Source organism: Strigops habroptila, chromosome 4, assembly GCF_004027225.2.
Source record: "Strigops habroptila isolate Jane chromosome 4, bStrHab1.2.pri, whole genome shotgun sequence".
In the NCBI taxonomy this organism is placed as follows: domain Eukaryota; kingdom Metazoa; phylum Chordata; class Aves; order Psittaciformes; family Psittacidae; genus Strigops; species Strigops habroptila.
In genome coordinates, this window is record NC_046358.1 from 63,974,383 (window position 1) to 63,985,446 (window position 11,064).

Genomic DNA, 11,064 nt, shown 5'->3' on the forward strand with positions numbered 1-11,064 from the left:
AGAAAATTATTGAAGAGTAAGAATTTTGTTAGATAAAGACTTATTTTTATTATAGGATTTCTTCCATTTGTTGATTTCTGGAGGAATTACTTTTCCTGGATGGAAAGAGCCTTATTGCAGGAGCAAGAAAGGAAACAAATGCCAAGCACAGCAGTCTGTAATGCTTTTTTTCGAGGATGCTGATCTACACCAGCTCTTTAGCCAGCACAAATTAGTCTGTCTTTCCCAGTTTTGCTGTATAGGCTGGCACACTAATCCTCCTGCTTCTCTCTCTTCCACACCTACTCCAGCCATTCCTATGAGAGGAGGAACAACAATCTGGAGTTAGGTGCCCATCCCACCACACACCAGTGCATGGTCAGAGGAGAAAGCAGACAAAGCAGAGCATTGGGTATCCAGCATAGCTCCCAGCTAGGATATGAAATCCTACCTCTGTGTTCTGCACTGACTGTAATTTTAGTTATCTTTATTAATGCACATCTGAAAAAAATGACAAGAAACTACAATGGTCCTTTTTTATATAAAAGGATAAATAGAGCATTTTATTAATACTTTTTTTGCAGCAACAGAAGTGACACAGTCCACATCTTTTTCATTAAACACAGCAAAAGCTATGGTCACATTTTACATCACTTTGAGGCACAAAGCAAAATACTTTTTTCTTAAGGTCAAGGTATGATTTGCATTAAAAAAAAGGAGAAGAAACAATCCTCAAGTTGTATATTGCAGTAGCAGGGTTTCCAATCACTAGCACAATACAATGAACAGACCAAGAATCCAGAATGGATTATTACATACAATAATAATCATTTGATTGAATTAAGAAATGGATCATTGTTGTCATTTTAGAGTATTAAGAAGTGATCTGGTATTACTAACTTCAGTTGGTTCCAGTTGGTTTAATTCCAACAACCCCAAATATATACAACAAGCTAAATGAAGGTTACTCTATAGTCTAGAAGGTTATGCACTTCATAATGCATTGCACTTATTGCTTGGTACACTAATGTTGCAATCACTGTTGAGTTATGCTAAAAAGACAAGCATAATGCTTGTTGGCTTCTTTCAACCCAACACTAGTTATTTACCACTTTGGTTTAACGTGAGTTTATATGTTACTCATATTCAGTGTCCATTATTATTAGGCTTAATGGAAAGACAGGTACATTTTCTTTTATTTCAGGGATTTCTAAAATAGCAACATTTTCTATAATTACAATATTTTCAATAAACATATCTATGTATACAATTGTGGCACAATGTGTAAAAATATGAATGCTATTAAGGGAAGCATAAGGGTTAAATTATTCTCTGTTTCCTCTATTGGCTTCAAAATATTCTGCAAAACAAATACATCCTTTTTCTTAGGGCTACTTGCTCATAGTAAATTTCTCTTTGGAATTTTGTAAAAGACTATATCTTTTTCTAGGTTACATTGGGTTTTTTCTCTCTCTAGAGACACCAGTGCAAACTTGGAATATACTGCAAAGAATAGAATAAGAAAGCTTGTTTTTTGATAAAGGGATGTGACAGACTTAACATTATATGTTGTGTCTCTGTTAGTTGATAAATGCAGGGAAGAACATAGCAATGCCTATCATTTCATAAGATTTCTATTCTATTCATAAGAATAGAAATAAGAATTTGTGCCCAAACATTCAGTATAAAACTCCTAAATAATTCCTTTCTTCATCACACTGTAGCCTGCAGCACGTAATCACGATAGACATACAATACGCCCTATTTGTTCTTTCAGCTTGAAACAATCCCCATTAAGGGAACTGGATCAATCCAATGTAAATGCCTAGGACTCAACCTTTTTTCTTCAAGAAAGCTCTCGTCTTAGACTAAACACACAATTCCTACATTGCACTGAGTAACTGTGTGTATTTAGCACAATCTCTTTCAATACAGTGTAACAAATATATAAGTGCATTTTTAATGATCAAGTAATTTTGGCTTTCTAAAAAGAGCATTAGATGTGCCAACTTGGTCGCTTAGTTGTGCTTTATTTCTTAGTTATGAGTTTTAGCTCTTGTATACTGTAAGTATCTAATTGCCTCTATAGTTTTGACCAGTAAACCCTTAAAACTCTAATGTTTATAGAACAAATATAACCTAATGAAAGTGATGACATGTCACAACTCATACAAATTGCACTTTAATGTTTTTTTTTTTACAGTAAGACCTTCCTGTCTGATATGTGTTTACGTGTTTATACCACATTTTATTTCTGTGTGCAAACAATCACAATGAATTTAATCACGAACACTACAAAATATACCCAATATTAGGTTTGTTATGAATAATCTCCTTCCTTGTAAGTGTATGAATCTTGTACTTCCTCCTGTACAAATTCCTCTTTTTTCTCCCAACCATTAGGCCAGCCACCGTTGACCTGGGTTGTAGCACCGTAAGACTTAGTGGTACCATAATTTACATAATTCTGAGTAATGTCCCCTGTCTCTTCAGCAAGTTCATCTTCATGAATAAAGCCACATTTCTCTTCACTGGTCTGTTCAGGGTCCGCCCAGGGTTGTTTCTCTCCTGAAGCAAATATGCCATAGAAGATAACACCCCCGTAATGAACTAAAGCAGCAATGAGGAAGACATACTGCCACTCTTCACGTGTCTGTAAAGAAGAGATTTCCTAAATCAGACTAGTGCATAAACCTATCTAACTCTTCTGAGCTGAAAGATTTAAATCAGGGATTGAGGCTGCAAGAGTCAGCCCAGCTAAAACATTTAAGAGTCCAGTTTCCAATTATTTATATCCTTCTTTCTTTGAAAAATCACTATTCATTAGCCTACAAAAGCACTGACCTGGTGAGCATATAACGGAGCATGCTTCACATTTGCAAGTTCCTGGATACTATTCCCTGGAGGTTCCAGGCTCTAATATGGATATCCTGGCAACCTGTACTATGGAAAGGTATTTTTCTTGAAGCCAATAGTATTAAACTAGAAGATATGAAAATGGTATCACCGTTTACCTTGTTCTTTGTCATTGCTCCGACAATTATAGGGCAAACCATTCCAGACAAGGTCCCGACTCCATTAGAAATTCCCATTAAGATGCTGGCATACCTCGGGGCAATGTCTAAATGGTTGACATTGAATCCTGCAATACAAAGGTCAGCAAACATCCATACCCAAAGCAGAGCATTACTTCAGTTCTAAAAAGTAATGTTATCACTTGGCAATTTTACTATAACATATTTGGGCTGTTTAATTACATTTCTTTTTCTCTGAAAGGCTTATAATGGTTAAATATTCCTAGAGAAACTTTGGGTTTCTAATTTCTTTTAAAAACATATTTTAAGAGGATACCACATATATAGTCTTCCCAGAATTGCAGTAGTGACTGTGTGCTGTAGAGAACCCAGATGGTATTTAGGCAGGGAGAAAGTTCATATTTTGCAGTGTCATTCATGCCCATTTCATGCTGTAAATAACATTTCATGTCTTCTTCCAACCTGTACCACTTCCCTTTCCTATTGCCCACATTTTTCTTTTTGTCAGGCAAACCAGCAGAAGGGAGTTCTCTTCTGTGCTGGAGTGGTAAAAGGAAGTGGGGGGAAAGACAATATCTATAAATGCTTTATTAATTATTTTTATCACTGTTTGTTTGTTGGCTTGAATTTTCAGCAGCTTAATTCTGTTGAAATCTATGCAATAATTTCTTAGAAAATTTTAGGGAAAAAAAACTCCATGCTTCTCTGAAGCGACAGAACTCATTGTCCCAAAAATAAGCACTGAAGTAAGAGAAACCAGAAAGCAAACCTTTGAAACCAGAAAGATAATAAAAGGGAAAAGGAAGGCAGCATGATATGGATAACTGTTAAAGAAAGTGCAATACACTTTTCAAGATGTACACAACAGGCATAACACCATGCAGAATAAGTGGGATTTAGGACAGATTTGATTAAGCAGAGTTTAGGTGTTTGGCACAGAAGAAAAGAGAGCCTGTTTTAGACATAAGGAAACAGCGTGGGAGAGGATGCGAAGATCACAGTGGGAAAACAAGGGACAGCCAAGTGACTTGTGTTTGGACCGGCAAAGGCAAAGGGGTGATATATCAGCAGGAAAGGGCAAGAGATTAATTTTAAATCAGAAAAAAAAATGCTAGTACTTAAGCCCCAAAGTAATAAAATAATGCAACAGTAACAAAGTGTTTACTAACATACATTGGAAAAAAAAGTAAAAGGCCTATATTAAAACAAAAATGTTTACATTTAGGTAACATTCTATAATATCAATCCATTTATGTTATATGCTTGATTTCATAAAAATCTATGGTGTATATTAGCACCTCCATGAAAAGGCAATCTCTTTAGCTGCAATGAATATGGAAAATATTGATGTTTTTGAACAACAATAATCTAATGTAAAAGATGTGCTACTGATTGTACTTTCCTTTGTAATGATCATAAATAGTGTCATTTGGAATTCTGTGGTTTAAATTATTATCAGTGAGTAAAAACCAAATTAGATGTTCTGTCTCCCAAGGTAAAATAATTTACTAATAACAGCAATATAATCTTACCAGATATGGCGAATCCACTAAAGCCTACAGCAAGCACTAAGAATGAAATAGCCACTCCTTTACTGTGAGAGTATCCCACCACAAGAAGAAGAGTTGCTTCCATACCAAAACCTGGGGAAATCATAAAGAAAACCAAGCACCGGATTTAATTCCCTCTCAAATATTGCAGGCCTTAGGATATGGTAATATTTCATAGGAAGACAGAGGCAAAACATTAGCTCAGAGTGGAATATAATCAGGTTTTTCTTTCATCCCTAAAAACTACATGTTCTTGCTATCTCAAATAATCATTATTTAATTATTTGTATACTAATTTATTGTTACTTCCTGTCATTTTGGAAACGAACAGAAATACTTGTGATTTGCTTGTGTCCTTCCAGCCAGCCCTGATAGGAATATACACCTAACGTGCCCTTATCACAGCCAGGATTCACCTCATGGGAGTTTAACCTCTCAGAAATCAGGTGTGGAATCTCAGGTGGTGGTCTGGCCTCTCTTAGTGCAGAGGGTGTTTAGATGAGGAGCTAAGGGCAAGCAAATGTCCTGCCAAAATCTCATCTGTTTCTTTAAGAGTCTAAATGCTTTTTCAAATGCCATACATCTATATTGGAACTGGGAATAGGAACAACTGTGTTTACTTTTATTTAGTAACCACATCTATAATACACAACAAATGCACAAAGTATTGCTTCATAAGTACATAAACCCATGCAGTTTGTTTCTGTATACAGAACACTATATGGACATTGAATCTGTATGAGAAGCTTTGCAAGCAAATAAGAAGTCTTACCTCCACAGTTCATTATCTTCCTCACAGTAGTGGTTGAAAGAATCTGTTTGCTTCTCAAAAAGTCTGCAATTTGTCCCCCAATAGGAACAATAATTGTCATCACTAAATGCGGCACAGCAGATAAGATACCCACCTAAAATAATCATTAGAATTAGCAGAGTATAAACTGTAAGAAAATATTGATAATTTTCTGAAGCAGTCAGCAACTAATGATTTTTTTCTCTTCAATTTCAGGCTAAACCAAAATTCTTAACTTGGTTTATTAAATGAAGAAAAGCAGTGACCTTAAGTTGCAGTTGTATTTTATGAAGGGCAGAGTCTTTAAGAACCTCTGATGCCATGAAACTTTTTGTTTATTGATTGTTTTCACAGTTTATATTTAAGCTAATGGCTTTTCCCCTGACTTAAAGACCCTCTGCCCTTCTGTCCTTTCTTTTTAGAAAATTGATGACCAATTGTGTTGAACTGAATGGCCACATTTCTGTTGGTGATGTGTTTGGTGCAACATTGCCCACAAACCTAACACGTCTTGGCAGGTTCCTTGTGGATCATCCTCACGTGCACCATGGCCTTTTGCCTTTGATTTCTGACCATCCCTCAACCTTCAAATTTCATGTGGGCAAAAGATATCTCTGAGAAACTCTATACATAGTGAAAGAGAACATGCTAAATATCCGTTGGCAGTATTCAACACATACTAGCTAGGTCAGACATAGTAATTTTGTGATGACTGTTCCAAGCTATAATAACATATTGGAAGACCCTTCCTTCGAAGCAAGGTAGGTCATCCAAAAGAATGACATAAACTGCCACCTTCTATCTCCCGTCAACAGAACTGCCTTTGTTTAGTACACATGGCATTTTGTTCTAATAGGGAATTCTGATTATTGTGTATATCTGAAAGAGTGCTTAAGCACAGGGAGGTTTGCATAATTCCTGTCTGAACAGTCTGTCAGCTGGCCTGGTGTCTGACTTGAGTTACAAGCAGACAGAATCCCTGAGAACAAAAAGACCAGAAGTTTGCTCTACTCTTCAGTTAAAGTTGTGAAACTGTGTATTTCACTTCAGTTTATACAAGTAGCAACTATGTTGCAACCCCTAACTTCATGGTTGTAGGCATTTCTCCCAATAATATAGGTATTAACTAGGAGGTAACTACAGTATTGCAGTTACTCCTTTGAAGTATTCCTTATTAAATGCTAACTATTCATTTCTGAGAATCCATATCCAAAACTGACTTGCTATTGTTGTTTACTAAGCTCCACATTTCTTTGAATAGACTCTTAGAAAAATCTTCTAGAACAAAAAGATCAGATGAATTCTACAGAACATGACCATGCTTATTGCATGCATAACAGATAATGTTTCAAGCATGGCAAAGTTTCTTAATAGAAGTCCAGCTAAATATAGAAGCCCATCTTTAAATGCAGGATGACATTATTCCATGATACAGCAACACTTTGGAAACTACTCATCCTGTTGTTACCCTTAATTAAGGGTGACAATACCTGCGGGAACAATAGCGAAACAATACAGGTAGCTCAAAAGCACAAGCCCCCAGCACTTTCACAAGCAGGAAATCTGTATCAGTAGAAAGCTTAGTATACACTCTGAAGGCCTGTTTGCATGTATCCATATTGACAATACAGGTCTGATCCAAAATTCATATGAATTACGTGGAACCTTAGATCCTCCCTATGCCTCATATTTTGCCACCATCTCTTTCATTTCCTAAGTGAAAAAGGGGGAGCAGTTCTCAACACATTAAAGGGACATACAGTAAGATGAAAAACTGCTATTCTTCCTAAAAGTGGGTGGTCCTGCTTTGTAAAAGGCACCTGGAAAAATCAAATCACTGTCAATGCTTTCTTTACAGCTTCGGTGGGATCCTGCATGCCCTGGGGTGTCAGGGACAGAAAAGTAATGGCTCTCTCCATATCTTTCTAATACCATGCACGATCAGGTTTCAAGCACTTAACTGAAGTTCTGGTTGCAACATGACCCCAGGCAGACCACCACTTAATCTCACCCTGCTTTCACCTTCTCCTATCCAATCCTTTGCCATTGTTTCTGGCAAAGAAACACAAGTGTTTCTGCGCTTCTATGTGCTGCTCAAGTGAACAAGATCTGGGAGGGATAAGATTTGAGGCTTGTAAACCCATGATAAAGATGCAGAACACTTTTCTTTCCCCCTCCTATTAAATACCTCAAAAGTAGCTCTGATACTGACTTAGCTTTGCATTATTTTTTACATACCTTGCTTATTTCAAATCCAAACACTTCCTCAAAGTAAGCAGGCTGGCTAATAAGCAGCAAGTAAAAAGTCCAGCTTCTACAGAAGTTTGCAACAATAATTGCATAGACTGGCATAGATGTAAAAAATTTTCTCCATGGAGTTTTGTATTTCTGAAACATAGAAGTGGGTATCCAGTTACCATTTTGATCATTATCAACCATCTGTCTTCCCTTTTCCTATATAGTATTTTTATCTATACTGCAAGAAGCTCATATATGCACAGCTCTATATAGTTGAATCCATATGACTTCAATTATCATGAAGGACATGCATCTACATTTGGATGACCATGATTTAATTTAAAAACACAAGCAAGTAAAAATTACTACAAAATGCACAAGTGGAGAAACTCAGTGATACTTTGCTGTGTCACAACCCTCATGTAAGTGCCATTATCTCCATCATGTAAACATGGACATACTAAGTCCAAAATGATAATATGTCTTTAAAAAACAATGTTGCTGTATCTACAGCAAGTCAGATTTTACACTGCAAGCCCCCAATTTCATCCAGACTTATTTTAAGCATGTTTTTTCATTTACATATTAATAAAAATATTCTGAATAATTATTTTTCTGTCAAGTCTCAGCTGAAACTGCTTGGTCAAGGTATTTTTTGTTTGTTTTAATGTATTTTTAACATTAATTGCATAATTATTAAAAAAAGACAGATGGACGGAACTACAGTCCTGCTGAGTCCTAGCACCTCTCCATGAGCCCAGGGTTCTGCCCATCTGTGTTGATACAGGATCCAGACCCAGATGAGTGTTTGAAAATCACTTCAGCAAGGTTCCAGGCTGAATGTAGTCTGCTATTGATTTGAATACTGGCTTTTCTTCCCAGAAAACCAGCCCATAAATGGATATATGCAATAACTTGTATACCTATTAAATTACGCTTAAGTAAGAGCTAAAGATTAACGGTACCTTTATTAATGAGAAGCCAGCCAGAAAAGCTAACCTGATCCTATGGAGGAATTTCAGCCTAAATATTTTAGAAGTAACTGAACTATTGATACAAACACTTCCAGAAAATGTTTAATTAAAAAAACAACAATAAAAAATAGGCAGATGTTATCCAGCTCAAGTTAGAGTTATGTGGACATCCTTTGAAGTACCTCAGTATCTCATTTCACGTCACATTTTGAAAAGCACTTAGAGGTATAAGAAATCATGAACACTGCTGAATGCTGTTAGCAACCCAGACACTTCCTCAAGAACTCCTAAAAATGTCAGCTATTAAAGAAATGTAATATTTCTAGTTCCCTATTTAGTCTGGATCAAAGCTTTTTAAGAAAAGTGGTTTATTTCTGAATTCAATCAAGAACCAATGTTCTGACCAATTAGAAAGCATAATGAAGAGTGCAATTTGCAGTTTTTCTTGCAAATGAGACAGAGAATAAACAGGATTTGCTTTGTCAGATGTTCTGAGGACTTCAAGAGACACTGAGTCTCTTGAAGTCCAGTTGACTTCAACACTTTCCTCCAGTTGACTTTCAAGAAGAGAAAAACTTCCAGAAAGGATTAGATAGGAAGGAAATTAGCAGCTTGAAAAGCCTCAATGAAGCTGCAATTTCAAATGGAACTGTAGGTCTTTTTTATACTTTGGAGTAGAAAAACAGGCAGAAATTACATGAATGATCCGCTCGAAGGACTGGTACCTGTATTGTGTTTGTTCAGAAGCAATATTCACCCAGAAATCCATCAGTAGATTTCAGATCTCCCTACCCCCCAGAAAATCAGTTGTTTGAGACATTATTTTCGGCCTTAAAAAAGAAGGGTGTTTGGGGTTTTTTTTGGTCTGTTTCTTTCTATTTGGTTTTAGGGAGTTTTATTACTATCTGATAGGAATCAAATGTGTGAGTAATATTCTTACTTCCATTGCACCTAGAAGATTGGCACTCTCTCCAATGCTTTCTTCTATGTATCTCCTTTCTTCATCTGTGATCGTAGGATGCATTGCAGGACTCTCATATGAAACCAAAAGCCAAAACATGTACCAGACTATACCAAAGCTCCCTTTGAAATGGAAAAAAAGACTTTAAAAAGAAATTAACAGTAAAGCAGCGAACAAGGAAAAAAAGAAATAATCTATCATATGTGAATAAATATAACAAATTGAAGCGGCAATTGTTGTTACTGCTCCTCTACTGAGTCATTCTAACAGAGAGTTGGGTCCTGCAAACACAATTTGTGCCAAGTGTGCAGAGCTGGAGCACAGTGAACATTTCCTTCTTTTATTTAAGAATGATTTCACTGTAAGTGAATATTCACTGATATTTTAGCATCCATTTGTACAATGCAATGCAATGACCCACTTCCATTTCATTTCACCAGCCTGGAAATGAAGTCCCATTCTGCTTTAAGCCACGGTTGATTGATGACTACACTAAATTTTTTACCTGCAAAATACAAGTTTGTGGCATTGTTTTCATCATAGCAATGCACTTCTTGAGTAGTTTATTAAATTTCTATAAGGTTTCCCCCTAATTAACATCAATTTTACACTGTAGAATGAACTCCTTTGGGACATTCTTTTTTCTTGGTGTAAGTTGAGGTAGCACAACTAGTGTGAATAAAATTATGTAGGTCTTCAGATAAAAATCAGGACATTAGACAGGGCAAGTACTCTAAACTTACAGTTGTATAAATGAAAAGGCAGCTTTACATGATCAGAGATTGTATAGATCTGCATAGCAGTTTGCACTACTTGTGCTAGAAGTGACAAAGTTTTCAGCATGAACTGCCTTGTCATCTTATTTAATAATGTTGCTTTCCTACTGTCTTTAAATTCTGTTTTTTCCCTGTTCTTTTCTCTCAAGTGTATTTTTAGCTTTATGGAACCACTTCTCTTTTTTTGGCCTCTTACCAGTAGCTTTTACATTTTTAGAAAGGGTAGAAGAAGGTCATACAATATCAGAGTGAGATGAGCAAAACCGCATACCATACACATAGAACACAGAAGACCACCCAGTATATTGCACCAGAATTCCAGCTAAAGGCATTGCAATAACAGCTCCTGCGTAGGAACCTACAAAATAAGACATGTGTGGATGAAAAAGGAGGAAAACTCAGTCTCAAAATAGTTTTACATTACTAGTGAAAGAAAGACAAGGATAGAAAGGTACTTACCACAAAAGGAGGTGGTTGCTAACCTACTTCTTTCTAATGGGGGGGCCCACTTGCTCCAAATCCCGTGGCAGGCAGGGTAGGTGACCCCCTGCGGAATAGGTGCCAGAGGTTAGCTAATGCTCGTCAAGCACTTACTTCAGTGTCTTTGCATGATTATGGTTTTTAATTGCTAGAAACAAGTAGTTGAGAATGCTTTGCCTTCCTATAGAAAGGTCTGAGCACAGCCATAGAAAAACTGTGATTTCTACTCAAGTTGAAATGGGGTTTGTGTCTCACTCCAAAGCGTTCAAGAGGCTTTATGA

General features: G+C 36.5%; 1 protein-coding gene across 1 annotated transcript in view; it reads right to left on the reverse strand.

Annotated features, from left to right (window-relative positions):
- Window positions 1-512: 512 nt before the first annotated feature.
- SLC17A6 (solute carrier family 17 member 6) overlaps window positions 513-11,064 on the reverse strand; it is a 33,771-nt gene continuing 23,219 nt past the window's right edge. Inside the window, exons 5-12 of the mRNA XM_030481935.2 lie at window positions 10,763-10,850; window positions 10,575-10,661; window positions 9,507-9,649; window positions 7,593-7,742; window positions 5,337-5,469; window positions 4,547-4,657; window positions 2,994-3,121; window positions 513-2,632 (exon numbers count right to left, since the gene is read on the reverse strand). Of these exons, the coding sequence (XP_030337795.1) occupies window positions 2,300-2,632; window positions 2,994-3,121; window positions 4,547-4,657; window positions 5,337-5,469; window positions 7,593-7,742; window positions 9,507-9,649; window positions 10,575-10,661; window positions 10,763-10,850 (1,173 nt within the window). The 3' untranslated portion in view covers window positions 513-2,299. The remainder of the gene's footprint in view (window positions 2,633-2,993; window positions 3,122-4,546; window positions 4,658-5,336; window positions 5,470-7,592; window positions 7,743-9,506; window positions 9,650-10,574; window positions 10,662-10,762; window positions 10,851-11,064) is intronic.